This window comes from Asterias amurensis, chromosome 15 (assembly GCF_032118995.1).
Source record: "Asterias amurensis chromosome 15, ASM3211899v1".
NCBI classification, from domain to species: domain Eukaryota; kingdom Metazoa; phylum Echinodermata; class Asteroidea; order Forcipulatida; family Asteriidae; genus Asterias; species Asterias amurensis.
In genome coordinates, this window is record NC_092662.1 from 4,944,039 (window position 1) to 4,960,373 (window position 16,335).

Genomic DNA, 16,335 nt, shown 5'->3' on the forward strand with positions numbered 1-16,335 from the left:
GGCGAGAGCTGGGGAGTGACCTGCGATGGACTGGCATCCTGTCCAGGGGGAGTAGAAATATTCACAGTCGTTTAACACCAAGGAAATCCGGATGTAAACACCAACCTGATGGGCCATACTGGCTCGGGACAGACTTTATATTACGTCAGATGCTAAATAAACTTTGCAGGAGAAAAAAATCTCTAATAATCTCACCTCTCCTCAAGGCATCTTTAGCTTCGTATTCAGGATGCGTTGCCTTGACGACGGTCTCCTCGCTAGCAACAGCCATTGAGCTGGTCTTCTTGGAAGGGCTGAGGGTTTTACGACTCAGGGCGTGGATGGCAAGATTGGGGTCGCTGATGTCCTCCTACATCAGGGAGAGGGATGGGAGAGAAGTGGGTAAAGACTCCATTACACAAAGGCTAAAAAAGACAACATCCTTTTAATTTGACGACTTACACCTGTTATCTCCATGTTATTCCCTTTCCCCAAAAAGTTGACTTAATTGGATCATGCACAAACCAGTAGTGCTGCTGAATGCACCAGGCAAAGTAACCGCTCATCCATTAAGTTTAACCAACCAAATAAGTGAGTTCCCTCACTGAAAAGGATACTTTCCAAGTTTTCTGTGACTGAACTCAGTAAATCTTTAATAATGGAACTTTCCTGTGATGATAACTTCATAATACAGAAATGGAACCAGAAGATTTCCAGAAGAGTCATTATCACACTAGTCAGTTTGCGACCACTTGACAGATTTCTAGCAAATTTCTTTTACCCTGTGTTTTTCAGGTTCAGAGGCAAAACTACATTATGCAACACATGTGTATGACAAAATATGCTATACAGATAATCTGATTCGGTATGTTTTGAGGATAGCTATTTTGCCATTCACGTGTGTCCCATGACATCATTTTGCCAACAACTGTGTTGATGGGGGAGTGGGGAAGTTGGCTACTCACCATGTTAATAAGTTCACTGCTCAGGCCGAGAAGGTTGTGGAGGGTCTGGAAGGTGACTCGCTGGAGTCTCACGACCATCATCTGAAATAAAGATCAGTGTTTTAAAATCATGAGTACATTTCAGCCCTTCGTCCGGGAGTATATGGTCACTCATGAGGTCAGAGGTTATGTTACTTTACCTGGACCACTCTGACAAGACTCTCAGGGTATCTTTCAAACACGGACTGGAAGGCCTTGACTGGGAGCCTGAGCACCATGGTGTCCTCCGTAGCCTTGGCTGATACTGTCTTGTATGGGTTAGGATGGCCCTGCAGAGACAAAATTTACACAGTGTAGCTGGTTTATTGAAAACTTGATGATGTTACTCTTAAACAAATCCAGCGAGACATTATAGGGTTTGCTATTTTCTTTGTCGCTGATAATAATAATAATAATAATAATAATAATAACAATAATAATTTGGGGGGCTAATCATCCTTACTCGCAGCTAAGAGCTGAACTGCGAAGGACGCGGCTACGTGTTCGAGAAGCAGGCATGCAAGGGCACCTTTGGCTGCCAGCCACATCAACCCATCATGACCACGGAGCACAGCCAAGATCGAAAGTGTTTGATTTTTCCCGAGGGAGGAAAACCGGATGTTCTGGAAAACCCTTGTGGCACAGCAGAGAACCAAAGCACAACTAAACTCACATATGGCCCCCGTCCGGGAATCGAACCGGGGTCACCTTGGTGAGAGGCGAGCGCTTTACGCACACGCCAACCATGCCACCCTGATAGCCAGCAGCACCAGATACCTTGTACTTTACGAGGTTAAACCAGCAGTTTTATCATTCAACGATTTGGTTAGACTCTGCATGGGAATGGGAAAACCAGGCATGACATGTGGTCCTTGGAAAAAAAAGTAGGAGCGTTGGATCAAGTACAAGGGCTGACCTATATTTATGCATGGTGTAGGCTTTTATAGACTATTCAGGAGCCGTACTAATTCAGGAGCCGTACTAATTGTGGGGGAAACAAAATTACTTTTTGGTGCCTGGAAGAAAGTCATAGGGGCACACTATGAAGTTTGACTTACAGTAATGACATCTAGAACACTGAGTAAACTGTGCACACTGTCCCCCTGTAACACTTCCTTCACTTCAAACTCATGACCATCCTACAGAGAGAGAGAGAGAGAGAAATTTATGAACTTTGCATAAAAGAAGGAAAACAAATGACATCTGTAGGAGCAGTGAACAATTTCAAAGTTCTCTACTGCGACATCAACCAAATAGCATGAAAAATCCCATCAATGGCCACCCTCTAGAAATTCCGACAGAAACTGTAGAGAAAAGTTTCATAGTCAAGGGCTGATAGCTCCTACCAGAAATCAACCATTATTTCAGGGAAACCCATGCCATCGTGTAGGGACTGAAAACCCAATCCACATAGTGGCCCCAGCAGGTTTGGAATAGGGGTCCCAGAGATGGATGGTCGAGGAAACCCAACTACGCCAACCTGAACACCCCAACCCGACTGCCCTAAATAAATTGTCCCAACCCGACCGACCAAACCCTTGACTGCCCAAACCCGACGCCCTAACCCGACCATGTTTATGAATGACAGGGAGAGACAGTTTGAGAAGCGGACAAGGAACATTTAAACTGTACCGGCTCAGTGATGTACACGCAGAGTCTGCCCGACTGAACCACAAAGATGCTGTCATCAGCCTGACCCCTCCGGAACAGGAATGCTCCAGCTGGAAGGAACTTGGTCTCCACTGAGCGACACAGCTCTAGAAAGAGCGGCTGTTCAAAATGACCAAATACCCTGCGGAAAAAGAATGGGATTTAGAGATTAACAGATTAATTTAAGTAGGATTGGAAATTTTGCATGATGGGTATACAATCAAGTACGGTTTGCAGAACTCAAGTCCAGTGCACGGACCACTCACTAATGACCATCTAAATAATTGTATGTCATGTCGTAGCTGAGCGGTCGAGTTTCACCGGCCCCCAGGCTCTGGTGTTGTCAGCTGCAGAGTGTGGGTTCAATACCTGGCCATGGAACTTGTGCCCTTGGGGAAGGCATTTAACCATAATTCCTTCGTAAAAAGTTGGGAAGGTAGTGCATTCTGCTCTACCAGCCAGGCTCCTAGTGGATGATACCCACGCCTACATGTGAAGGGGCAACCTCGTTTCAGTCCCAGTAGTAGGCTGCAACGAGCCCCTGGTGAAGGTTGATTTTTGGTCAGCAGCCCAAATAAGTAAACATAGCCCTCACACCTTGAGGTGGGTAAAGCCTTTTGATGTAAGCGATCAAAAGAACAAAAATCCAAGGCCTGCTTACCTGATGTTTTTCAGCATGTAAAGCACCTCGGCAGGAATGTGAAGCTCGGGAGGTAGCTGGATCTCACTCAGGTCAGCCTCTAAAATGGCAGCTGGCGGCTCCTTGATCTGAAGGACTGGCTGCATACCTCCATCGTCAGTCTGCAGAATACTGAGGGTGAAAACGGTGATTATAAACTTAACGCCATTATACACTTTCGGAACAGAAAAAAAAAAAAAAAAAAATCACAAATTTACAAATAACTTACAGGGTTCACAGAAGGTAACTTCTCTTGAAATATTATTCCATGAAATGCTTTACTTTTTGAGAAAACATTGAAAAAATTATCAATTCTCGACAACGAGAATTACGGATTTATAGTAAACACATTTCATGGCACGGCGAAACGTGCAGAAACGAGGGTGGGTTTTCCCGTTATTTTCTCCCGACTTGATGACCGATTGAGCCTAAATTTTCACAGGTTTGTTATTTTATATATAAGTTGTGATACACTAAGTGTGGGCCTTTGGACAATACTGTTTACCGAAAGTGTCCAATGGCTTTAAGTTTTATTTCACTTTGTATCATTTATTCTGGTTATCAAGCAAGACTCTCAAAAAAGCACCAAAAATTAAATGGCCTCTTGCTGTTGGCTTTAGTCAAATTAGTGACAACTTGAATGAGCCGGGAGTTAAATTGACTGAAGTTTGATTGAAATTTGCCAGGAAAACCTTCAACAACACTCACTTTTTTAAGCTTTTGGCTAGATTGATGTAGTCTCTTCTTTTCCGGACTTGTCGCCGGACAGAGTGGACTTGGGCCCCAGATATTGATCGTACCTTGAAACAGAGAGAAAAAAAACAAATAACAATCTTTAGTACATCACAAGAACGAAGTATCACACGCTCGCTGCTCTAGAACCAAATACAAAATTGGAAATAACTGTAGTGCACAAACAGGTATTTTACCCAAAGTGATGAAAGAGAAGTAAAGTAAAAAAAGGCCACAATTTCATGGCCCACTAACCTTAAGCAAAGAATCAGCGCTTAAGGAAATAGGAAATTCAATGCTTACTTCAAGCAGAATTCAAAAGTAAGCAGGGAATTTTGCTTGTGCGGGTGGCCGTGTATACTCCATATACTACATGCAAGCATTCTTTGATTACACAGCTAGTGCAGAAAATTGGCGGATGGCCTTGTAAGCAAAGAATGGTGATCATAAACACAGAATTCGGTTGTAAGCAAAGTCAGGAAACTGAAAGTGTATTTTTAAACTCCGTTCGAGGGCCATGTTGACAGCTTGGCTCCTCCGATTAGTAGGAAACTTGTACATGTAGTTCTTTCTATTGCAACGTCACAACCCAAGCTTTAGCCAAGCAAGATAGGACAACTTTTGGAAGCCATAAATGCAAAGCCAAAATAAAATACAGAAAATTAGTTTGTATCCCAAAATATTCTTACCTTTCTCAACATCTTGCGTCCATAAAAGAGAAACTTCTCCCTTTTCCTGAAACGGGGCTTGGGCACTGTTGGCTGAGCTGCACATGATACTAAAAAACAACAATTAATCAAAGTTAATGCTTTTGGTTTAATTCGTTTTAAAGGTAAAGTTTGTATCACTGCATAAATTTGTCACACCAGTAAATGTGAGTACAACATGAAAACAAAACCATAACAATTTTGGCATTATTGTACACAAACCTGATACTTTTATTCTTGTTAGGGCGAGGCAGTTTTTAACTTGTGAAGGGCATCTAAAGCATCTACTGGAACATTTCAAAACGAACCAAGGCAATGGCCCTGGGCGAGGAGGCAATCTTTTCAATTTCATGAAAAGGTGTTAAGTTTTTCTTAAAGGCAGACTGCCGTGGACACTATTGGTATTACCATAAAACCTTACTTGATTATGAGTAATGGGGAGAGGTTGATAGTATAAAACATTGTGAGAAACAGCTCCCTCTGAAGTAATGTAGTTTTCGAGAAAGAAGTAATTTTCCACAAATATAATTTCGAGAACTCAGTTTTAGAATGTGAGGTCTCGAAAACGGGCATCTGAAAGCACACAACTTCGTGCGACAAGGGTGTTTTTTCTTCTTTCATTATTATCTCGCAATTTTGATGACCGATTGAGCTCAAATTTGCACAGGTTTGTTATTTTATGCATGTTGAGATACACCAACTGTGAACACTAGTCTTTGACAACTACCAATAGAGTCCACTGTCTTTAAACAAGCTAGATTTGTTTATTGAACAACTTGACCCCATAGATTTAAGGAAAGTTACATGTATACTGCAGTACTTAAAGGAACATTACAGAATTTGTTTTTTTTGCTAACAAAACAGTTGCTGGCAATGTAAGCACTTCATATAATCCACCATATAAATACATATACTGACAGACCTTTAGAAGTTTGAGATCGATCGGTCATCTGGGTCACGAAAGAATAGTGAAAAACATATAACAATTTTGCATTACATCGATGCCAAAATAAAAAATGAATAAAACGCTCACAGAGCGATAAACTCCAGTTGGATTATTTATTTCTCATCAAATATGAAATTTCAAGCAGAAATATTTTAAGGAATATTTTGTTATTCTACTATCATCATCATTTAGACCATGTAAGTTTTAGGTAAATCTGTGACCTTCACGATTTTTGTTTCATACCAATACTGTAACGTTACTTTAAAATAATACACAAATAATGCATCAAAAGTAAGTGGTACATGCAGCAATTTGGAAAATAGAAATGAATTGTTGTTAGGATCCCGAAACTATCTTAAATCAACCATGGTGAACAACTTTGCATTTTGCAAGGGTGAAAGTTTTTTTATGTTTTTCATTTTGAAACAGCCAACACGTTCTGAAGAAGAATTTTTCTTCAGCGAAAATATGGCTGTTCAACTTCAATGTTTTTCACTGGTCATAACACCAAATCTTTAAGATGTATTTATTCAGATTGACTTTTTAAAAACATAATAATGAAAACTTTATATTGAAAGCATTTAAATGCAAATTCTGGAGAACAAAATTGAGAGTGAAATTTCTATATAAAGCAACTTTGTTTGAACATTTTTTTAAAACAAAAACAAATTAACAAATCAAACTTACATTTTCTACTGCGCCTGTGTCTTATAACACCACAAATAAAGATGGCCGCCACCAGGATGCCCACGATCAGCACGACCGTCAGCACGGTCTGTTCATACAACGAAAACAGCATGGTGAGATACAAATACCATGATACGAGCTTGTAGCACGTTTGCAGTCCGAGAAGTGTGATTATAAAATATACACACAGCCAACCGGACCTGGGCCAGGTACGAACGTGGTTTACATAGCCTGTACTAGACATGTCAACATCTTTGAAAAAGTGCTGGGGGAACGTTCTTTGCGCTGCTGCTGCACGCCTCTCCGATCTTGAGGCTTTTGCTCTAGTAATTTTCCAGAGGTAATAATTGAAGCCAGCAATGATAGTTAGTTGTAATATTATGTAGCCTCATCTTTCACCGCGGCGATACTACTACACTATAGTACTAACACTGACTGTACTGTATCGTCAATGAATGAGTCATAGTTGCTTACAGTGCATTATTCTGTCTCGGCCTGGAAGGAATATGCTAATGGTCCGTGTGAGGACAGGGGTGTAGTCAGCGAATAACGATTTTGCTATTTGACCTAGAAATGCATTATTGACATTTGATTGCACTTGTTTAGGCACTGATGTCTGAAGTTCTACTATTTTGAAGTGTATTGTTGTTTTGCTTTCAGTAAAAACAAATAATTAGTGATTTTCAGTTGCAGGATTTTAAAAATAGGATTTTACTGAATATTGTGGCTCAACAAGTGTTAAAAATGATCTCTGTCTTCTTCTTCTTTTTCCTTTAAAGTGCTGCTTCAGAAAATTTGAAGATTACCGCACTGTCTGATTGATAATTATAATTTTCTCTTTTTTTTTCTGATGACTTGGTATTGGAATGGATGGAGTCAAACTGCAATCCAGTGTTTTTTTATATGCTGTTGTTTCGAATTTATAATCAATTTGATACCTTATTTTTTGTAAATGCAGAGTAAAAAATTAAAATAAATGTACATGTATTTCATGTAGATCTAGCTTGTGTAGTCAACTATGCTATGTCTAGACCATTATGCATGTGAGTGTGATGTAAACAAGAATGTCCCTGGCCGGCTGGCTAGGCTATGCCTCAACCAACCATTGAGTGAGCCAACCAACCCAAGCAAATTTCCAAACCAAATAATTGCACTGCAGTGCAACCTGCAGTAACATCACTGCTTTTTCAGTGCTAACTCACTGTCAAACCAAGGCCACTTATTCATCTTCGATCCTTCCTAGTCCTTGTTTGACCCTCCATGGTTTGACTAATTATAATATCCGGTAAATAAACATGAATATTAAACGAACATGACTACACAACGTCGGGCCAGTTCTGTGTGCTTTCGTGAGTACATTCATTACATTATTATGCCGTAATGAAATTATGTTAATATTTATAATAATGCCATTTTGAATGAAAAAACTTTTACACTTTGGCAAACTTTAAACTTCTATTATTTCAAAAATAAATGTTAATTTCATGAGTTTTCAACACTGAATAGATCTATATACAATTTTGACTTGTAAAATGTTCTGCTTACCGCAACCTGCTGATCATTTAGGTGGAAAAATTCAGGGAATAATGCTCCCACATCCACCGTAAGACTAAGAGAGTCCATTTTTATTACATTATTTTGATTCTCTTGATGATAACGTTGAATGGCGCCCTCTATATTTATTTGGTAGATTTACGTACGTCACTTTTGTGCGCGTGACCAGTGGGCGGGATGGGGGCGTGGTCAAGTAAATAAAGAGTTTGATTGGATAAGGATGCTTTAGCCTACTGTACATTTTGTGCGATATAATTATAGAATGGTGCTCTATGGTTTAGTTGGACATTTCTCTTCAAGTTTGGCTTGGAAAGCAGTGGTTTTAAATATTTGATAAGTTTTTATACAACGAGTCAAAAAGGCTACATTATTGAGGATTTGCCCTTATTTTTTTTATCAGGATTCCAATGACCAATTGAGCTTTATCTTGTACAGGTTTAATTATGTTGGGTCACAACTGGGCCCAATTTCATGATGGCTCTGCTTACCGTAAGCACAGAATCGGCCCTTACGGAAGAAGGGAGTTCTGTGCTTACGGCTAGCGTATTTCACGGGTTAGCGGCGAATTTTGGCTTGCACGTAAGCGGGGAATCGTGATCGTAAGCGGGGAATCGTGATCGTAAGCGCAGAATTCGGCGATAAGCAGAGCCATGAAATTGGGCCAATATGTGATGTGGGTACTGGTTTTTGAAAGTTACCAATGTAGCTAATGTTCTTTGAGTGAAAATTCAAACAGTATTTTTTTTATTCCATTTAATTCGTTCAAATGTTTACTTGATGATAAGGTGGTTTGTGTTTTTTAACCAATTATTTTTGTAGGTATCTTTATTGAAAACTAGATAACTTGGAGAAACCTTTGACAAACACACAGAAATAAAAAAATAAAAAAATTAATAAATAACAAATTTAACACTATAGCCTAAATAAAATTTCTCAAAAAACTTTTTTTTTATATGAAAGTAAAATTTTATTTTTGGTTCTTTACAATTGAATTAACAAACAATAAATAAATTGAACACTATAGAATGAACTGAACCGTAATTACATTGGCAGGGTGCCAGATAAAGTTGTCGTCTGTCTTCAGTGTTTCAAGTTGTTATTATTATTATTTATTTGGCAATTCACATAAAAATACAAAAATACAAATAATTTATACATAAAGGATAAAACTCATGCAAGGTCAAAAGTATATCTGGCAGGTAGCTGCCAGGTTCTAAAATGTGATGTTAGATGTTCGGCTAAATGCCTGACTGCTCACTGCACCCTAAATGGCAACACTGCCACCATAATTTCTTCTCTTCATCCAGGAGTGAGATTTCTGCCATTGCAAACATTAATGTCTCTTCATTCGCTTCTTCCTGTTTGAAAATTTGCATAATTTGTGTCCCCACCTCATGAACTAAATCTCCTCTTCCATAAACTCATCCCTGTAATCCTCTTCCTCCTCATTTACATATTCAGTGACAGTTTCATTCACCCCGGCAGGGGAGGGGCCCCCCTTTTTCGGGTTCTTCTTTTGTCGCTTCCTCTGACTCACTGTTTCATCATCTCCATCTTCCTTTGGAGGGTCAGAGGGAGGAACCAGACCATTGGTAATCTTATAGTATACGATTGTGGAACCAGACTCTGTTATGGCTAAAGTTACTGAATGTGATGTTTCTCCCGAAACGGCAACAGGTTCTTTAGAAGAGTCCATTGTTGTAGAAGGGGGTTCTGGTAGATGAATATACTGCAGAAACTGTTGTAACCTGAAAACACAGTAAACAAAATGCTGTTTCAATGAGCCAGGAAAAAAACCCAGTTTCAGCAAATGTTAACTTAAATTCATAAATAACAATTCACAAGTTCACACTTGACGCCACCATAAGCATGAAGTTTTCAAAGATCTATATCATATTTATAACAAAAATAAATGTGCATTCAAACTGAAACCTTGCGTGCCTTCATGCTGGGATAAGTTTTACCCAAAATTTGAGGTTCTGTTTAGTAATGAAGTCATCAATTGGTGGAGCTTCATAAGGAATGGCTGTGTGTTTCCTTCATTCCTTTTTTGTGGAAGGGGGGGGGGGTAAGGCCTATAATGTCTCAGTCATACCTCTCATGAGTTAGCTTGTTATTAGATGTGATTGGTAAGACAATTCTGACGTCATCTTTTCTGCTTGGTTTTCCCGTAATGAACGCAAGCTTAAGTTCTCTACATGGATGAATGGCTACATTCCACCAGTCCTTAGCTATGTAGGTAAACAAAGAAGAATGATGTGTCAATTTTATAAGTAAGCGTTAAAGAGTCCTTGATGAGTGATATTGAAACAAGGGGATGTAGAAACGAAGTTCAAGTTGTGATAATCGTAACCCCCATCCTCCTAACCCTCTGGAGTTAGGGTAGTCCACCTTGTTGAGCTGTTAATAGCTCCCTTTTAACATCGGTCTCATCACAGTCGTATAAGAATGTCAACTGTGATGAGACCGATGTTAAAAGAAAGCAATTAACAGCTCAACACGGTGGGCTAGAGTTAAGGAAGATTGGAGGCTACAAGATGATAGGAAAGAAAACATTGATTATTTTGAAATTTCACTTCATCTGAACACTTCATATCCAGATATATATTTCAACTTTTAAATTAAATTAGCATAAAGTTTGAGGTTCAAATTACACACTACATTCAGTGACTACAAGTATTATCAGTGATCACTCCAGGAAAAGTAAATAAAACCGCAAAACCAGTCGGGCGAAATGAAATTGTGCTTTTTCTAATTTAAAATTTGTTTTATCACAAACTAATCATTTAGGCCTATTCTTAACTTACAAATAATTTCATACCTTCACATAAATTGATGTAAACTACCAATGTGACGAATATCTGTTCATCATTTTCCAAATCCCATGATTTCATCTCCACGTACTGAAAACAAACCAAATGAAAATATTAAGACGAGTCAATCTCAAAACTGTAAAACATTTGACACCGCGCTGACTGCGCGGGGGCGGCGACTGGACCACCGGTAATGTGGTGCCGTAGTCCGGCAGAGAATCCAGGCACACGATGACGGGCGCGCACGGTGCTTTTTCACTCAGCAATTACAGCGCAAATTAAGCACAAATTACTAGCACAGTATCGCGTTACCTTAGGATGCTCCAAGAGCCAATTGCATCTATGAACTTTAGGCTGAACATATTCATTTTTGTCCAAAATAATTTTATCGCTCGAGTCTATTTCTTCGTCCATGGGCGCCGCCATCTTGGCACAACTTATGACGTCGTGATAGGAAAATCTTATCGACCAATCAGACACAAGATATCCACGTCATGCACCTGTTTTACATACAGCAATAAACATTACAACATGTGCTTTATTTAGATTCGAACCGTGTTTACAGGTTGTTGTGCAATTACACAGTAACAAAAACCCGTTCCTAAACCGAAGCTACGGTAATCCAGGACAAGTCTTCAGCGTGGATAGTTAGCTCTGTAGGCTAGAGCCTGTCTTTTGGGAGTTTTCTGTACGAAAAAGGCTTTAAATTAGTCGTGAAAATGGTGGCACAAGAAGGTACTGTAGACTGTAGTTCTGACCTTACGGTTGGTGGGCCCAGTGGGCCCCACGACGGCACTGCCGGGGAATACCCCATAGTCAAGGAGTTGAACAAAAACTGTACAAGAAATCATGGAGTTTCCCCACATACCAAAGATGTTGGGGAAGCCCTTTACTTGAAATCGGGTGAGTCACAATCAACAGAAAGTTTAGAGATTGAGCGAAAAATCACTTTCGATTCTGACCTTGTCGGTGATGCAGCACTGTTTGCAAGGGCTTGTCCAGGGTTTGACGCAACAATGGAAGCAATCACTAAGAAAAAGAAGAGGCGCTTCAAACCAGCTCCTGAAATGCAGAACTACACCATCATTAGCTATGTACACAGTCAACAGTCAGGAGAATATTTCCACTACCATTCGTCAAATCACGAATCTCAGAAATCTCACACCCTTCAAATTTGCAACTGGGAGTGGAATGAGAGAGTCGAAATGTTAGCCGGTGATTGTGCAGACGAACTCACAAAGTCTCGTGGGTGCTCTTCAACTGGTCTCAGCAGGAGACCAAGACAGGGGAACAAGGCAACCAGAGCGCAGAAGCAGGTTGCTGAGAAGCAGTACAGGTCCAGGAACGTCCTCCGAAACACAGGCGGGAAGCCAGTCAGAACTGTACTCGCAAACCACAGCCTGATTTGCAAGAACACAGCGAGGGAAGACCACCTTATCGACAGTGTGGAAGCCAAGAAGGCCAACATTGAGAAGAAGCTTGTTTCATTGAATCTCACAAGACGGGGTCCTCCTAGGAATCTCCCTGATCCTACATGTACATCAGGAAATAGCATCCAACCTGGTGGTAATGCTCCCTCATCAGGCAAGACGTCCAAGCCGGTGAAATTTGAACTCAATGAGAACGATATCGCCAGACACGCTAGCACCGAGGAAGATGCACAACTCCTGAAAGTCTTGGTCCTCATCCAGGGACGGGATTTGCTCCCAGAGGACTATGATCTCTTGCTTCGTCTGGACGACAAAGTCTCCAAGAAGACGGTAGGCTCCGCTCGGTTAAAAAATCTCCGCACAAAACTCCTAACTCTTGAAGATGTTAGTGGTGAAGACACCGAGTTAGCCGGAACTGTTTGTGCTGTCTGCATGGAGGTTTACTGTGTTGATGAAGTCGCCAAATGGCTCCCTTGTGAACATGTTTTCCATAAAACTTGTATCGACATGTGGCTTAGCAACTCTGGTTCACAGTGTCCACTCGATGGTTTAGAAGTTTGACTTTTCAGACAGTTGTACTTTTTAAAATTAAGATGAGGATGTATGAAAACAAGTTGACATGGTTCAATGTCTCTTTTATACTTAGATTTTGTTCAATTCCTGCTGAATTTCTGTAAACGGTTTTCAAGCTGGCAATATTTTTCCGAGTTATGCACAAACCAACATTAACCAGACTTTACTTCTTGCTGTTTTTTTTACAAAGAAGAAAAAGTGAACTGAAACCTCAAATGTTTTTTACTTAAGTTAAGCCATGTGTTCAGATAAGTTGTGGGTTAAATTCCTGGCCAAGGGGCGTGGTCTGTTACCATAGTTACCATAGCATTGTAAAGTGTTTCATTATTCTCTTTAACATAGTTGAAGAATATCAAAGAAGTGAAAAGATTTCTCAAAACACATTGTTATACCTCGATAACAAACTGTGAAGTTTGATGGTCGAGAACCAATCACGTGCCGTGTAACAAATACACATGTACCGTTGCCGAGTGATGTTCACCGGTGTACATTACCTTGATCGTTCCCACCATTGGTCGATTTCCACACTTAGTGCGAAACAACCGCGGGTTGGAGGGAACAGTGAAAAATTGTTTTTAACTATGTAATAATGTTTGAGGATGACAACAGAACTTTGAGAATAATCATGTAACCAAAGTATAACAAAACAATTGTTGCACGTTGTGGCTTGGGTCCATGTGTTTTGTACACCCTCGGGTGTACAAAACGCCATGGACCCCCGTCACAGCGTGCAGAAATTGTATAGTGTATTTCAAACTGATCCACAAGTTGTAAACTGGATTCTAAAATTGGAAAGGCCTGTATGCATCACAACGTTTAAAGCTTAACCCAGAACGTTTGTCATTGGAACTTGCATGTGCAGATAAATGTATTATTGCAGTAATTTTCTAATAATGACATTTTCCTAAATATAATAACAAAACAAACTTGAAAGTTTTTTGTTTGTGCTGATTTGAAAGCCTTTATTATGTGTTTACCATTCAAAGTAACTGTTTCTGATACCATTTACAAAAGAAGTCAACAATAGTTTAAAGTTAACAGAAATCAACACACATTATATATATTTTATCCCAATGTTTTCAATATTGTCACTTTTTAACTTAAAAGTTGATAATAATGTCCATTTTGTTAATTTATACTTTTTACATAATATTATTTACAATGACTATCAGATTCACGCTGTTGGCATTTTCAAAAGTAAAATTTGAACAGAAATAAAACAACAAAAATAAAAATTCTATAACTTAGTGTTTAAAGTGTCCTATTACAGAAATTATAATCATTTGAATGCAATTTTAAACTGACTAAAATAAAACATGTTAAGGATTTTTTTTCATTAAAAAGGGTGGCAACATTTTTCTGAACATCTACTCTCAAGAAACATAGGAACTCAAAAACAAATTTGGTACTCATTTTTTAGAAATAAAAAACCATCGGAGGAAAGTACAATTTGAAGTAAAAAAACGACAATCACAACAAAAGTTCTGGGAAAATAAGTGGTTTGTTAAATTTTGTGGACGTTATAAGAAGGAAGACGTCCTGAAATGTGTAGGTCTAAATTGGCAATGGACGATTGCAGTTACCTAGTCACAGACACAGCCAATCGGAAACCAAATGAAGCTTTCTATATAAAAATAAATTGTCAAAAATATAAACGAGTTTAGTTTACCAAAACCTAGAATGAGAACACGCCCTTTATAGAATCATGGGGGTATAATTAGAACAGAGCCCAATTTCATAAAGGCTGTAGGCACAAAGCCTGCTAAGCACAGAAAAGTACTGCTCAGCAGAAACAGGATTACCAGCCAAATTAACATTCAGTTTGCGTTATTGTGACTAGTGACCCACTCAATTTATGCTTCTCTCTAAGATTTTCTCAGAGCTGATTTGTTGCTAAGCAGCTGAATAATTATTGGGCCTTGCTTTTCAGAAAAATTGTGGCTTAGTAACAATCGCAGTGAACCGGCTATATATGATAATACACAAAATGAAATACTGGTAACCTGGGCCCAATTTCATAGCGCTGCTTAGGGGACGATTTTGTGCTTACTGTGCAATTTCTATTTCTGCTAACCTGTGAAATACGTTAAGGCTTAAGCAAATTTTATGCTACAGTAAGCACGCAAATTTGCTTACGGTTAAGCAGCGCTATGAAATTGGGCGCTGTATTTTGTGTATTACACTTTTTAAAAGTGTAGTAGGGATGAATTTTGGCTGGTACAATGTATAACCTTGCTAAGCAAATTTTGCCACTAAGCAGGTTTATCAACCAATCGTCCTTTGTTACACGCTAGACATACACAAGTGTTGTACTGTACCATTCAGAGACACTTCCACTTGCTACAATTCCTCACAACGCAAGTAGTTTCCGAAGTTTGACTGTTTCTAATGAATTAAAATATACCATTTTGATATAATAAAAAAACAAAATCAGGAATGTGACTTGAGGGTTCCAAAACAGAATTTTCAGCAAGGACACTCATTTTGTGCGAACCACTAACATAAAAATTTGTTAACATAAAATATTAAAGAGGGGCTCCAAAGTCAAGTTTACTTTTGTGATCCATTTTTCCAATAGAGTCCTTTGGAAAATGGGTGAAAAAATGAGCCTCCAACCTCACGCTTCAACAGTATACAATGCCATTGTATTACTTTTGTAGAATTCCACAAAAAGTTCAATGACGTCACATTTAAAATGTATGTTCTGTTCATTTCCGTACAGAGAATTTTTTTGTTCTATTCTGAATTTTGATGATATTCAATCAAAACAGCGTTGAATTTGATCTTTTGACTGGCACAATAATTACTCTTTGGATTGTACAGACCCGTTTGTTTTTGACGTCCAATACCGCCATGTTTAAAATTTTGCTCGGAACGAGGAAAATAAAATACAAGTTTACACCATTTTAACTTGAGGTTAGAAACTTGTAATTTTCCTCCTTCTCTATTGGAAAATGAGTGCATCACAAAAAAATTAATTTGACCTCGGAGCCCCTCTTTAATTTACCTGAATTCTGTTGCAAACAATCAGTAATAACAGACTCTTTATTTCTATTTTACAGGCTATACAACCATTGCACTGTAATTTTAGAAGAATTAACGCCAGATATATTATAAGTCTCAGAGTATTTACAGGTAAACTTAATGGTTTTTGTTTTTGTAATGTCCTTTTTCCTCTAACTTGCACACAGACTGTGAATTTAAACTTTACACACACACTGATGTACCATGTAACATTTGGCTTACACAGTGTGACCTTGTACATTCCGGGTCTTTGCTGGCAGGCAAGAGATACCACACTGGTCATCTAAGAGTAAAAGAGCCTGGCAGCTATTCTTTCCATCATTTATAGGTGACTTAACACAGCAATTAGTGTACTACATTACCAATAAATGTAACCCATGTACAAATAATAAAACTTGGGGATCCTGTAAGTGACTATCGGCATGTTTTGTCTGCAATGCGTGCGCCGCCATTTTTAGCTGAATGGCAAATTTCAGCTTTTGCCATTGGTCGATCTGGCTAATTACGACCCTGAGTACCGACCTCACACATGACCCAAGGTCTGGCATTTAGGGAGTCCAACGGCATGTAAAGGCTTC

The 16,335-nt window shown here is 39.1% G+C and overlaps 2 protein-coding genes across 3 annotated transcripts in view; both read right to left on the minus strand.

Moving 5' to 3' along the window:
* The window catches only part of LOC139947928 (patatin-like phospholipase domain-containing protein 7), a 30,191-nt gene extending 22,196 nt beyond the window's left edge, over positions 1 to 7,995 (minus strand). Inside the window, exons 1-10 of one of the 2 annotated variants that reach the window (XM_071945794.1) lie at positions 7,909 to 7,995; positions 6,364 to 6,451; positions 4,713 to 4,801; positions 4,000 to 4,091; positions 3,274 to 3,423; positions 2,595 to 2,754; positions 2,021 to 2,101; positions 1,124 to 1,252; positions 945 to 1,025; positions 196 to 349 (exon numbers count right to left, since the gene is read on the minus strand). In XM_071945794.1, coding sequence (XP_071801895.1) covers positions 196 to 349; positions 945 to 1,025; positions 1,124 to 1,252; positions 2,021 to 2,101; positions 2,595 to 2,754; positions 3,274 to 3,423; positions 4,000 to 4,091; positions 4,713 to 4,801; positions 6,364 to 6,451; positions 7,909 to 7,986 — 1,102 coding nt within the window. In that variant the 5' untranslated portion in view covers positions 7,987 to 7,995. Of the gene's footprint in view, positions 1 to 195; positions 350 to 944; positions 1,026 to 1,123; positions 1,253 to 2,020; positions 2,102 to 2,594; positions 2,755 to 3,273; positions 3,424 to 3,999; positions 4,092 to 4,712; positions 4,802 to 6,363; positions 6,608 to 7,908 lie in introns of those variants that run through there. The other variant, XM_071945793.1, reaches the window with a different exon arrangement.
* An 869-nt stretch (positions 7,996 to 8,864) lies between these two features.
* On the minus strand, positions 8,865 to 11,156 carry LOC139947929 (tRNA-splicing endonuclease subunit Sen15-like). The gene is made up of 4 exons (XM_071945795.1): positions 11,043 to 11,156; positions 10,739 to 10,820; positions 10,013 to 10,148; positions 8,865 to 9,665 (listed from the first exon to the last, which is right to left on the minus strand). The coding sequence occupies exons 1-4, from the start codon at positions 11,154 to 11,156 to the stop codon at positions 9,317 to 9,319; spliced, it is 681 nt and encodes a 226-aa protein (XP_071801896.1). The 3' UTR covers positions 8,865 to 9,316.
* Between the last annotated feature and the right edge of the window lie 5,179 nt (positions 11,157 to 16,335).

Bases quoted from the DNA above. Each gene is read 5' to 3' on its own strand.
- LOC139947929 (XM_071945795.1), bottom strand. From the start codon at position 11,156: ATGGCGGCGCCCATGGACGAAGAAATAGACTCGAGCGATAAAATTATT. The intron at 10,149-10,738 runs GTATGAAATTAT...TTACCTACATAG, and splicing joins TTACATCAATTTATGTGAAG to CTAAGGACTGGTGGAATGTA. The intron at 9,666-10,012 runs GTATGACTGAGA...CTGTGTTTTCAG, and splicing joins AACAAGCTAACTCATGAGAG to GTTACAACAGTTTCTGCAGT.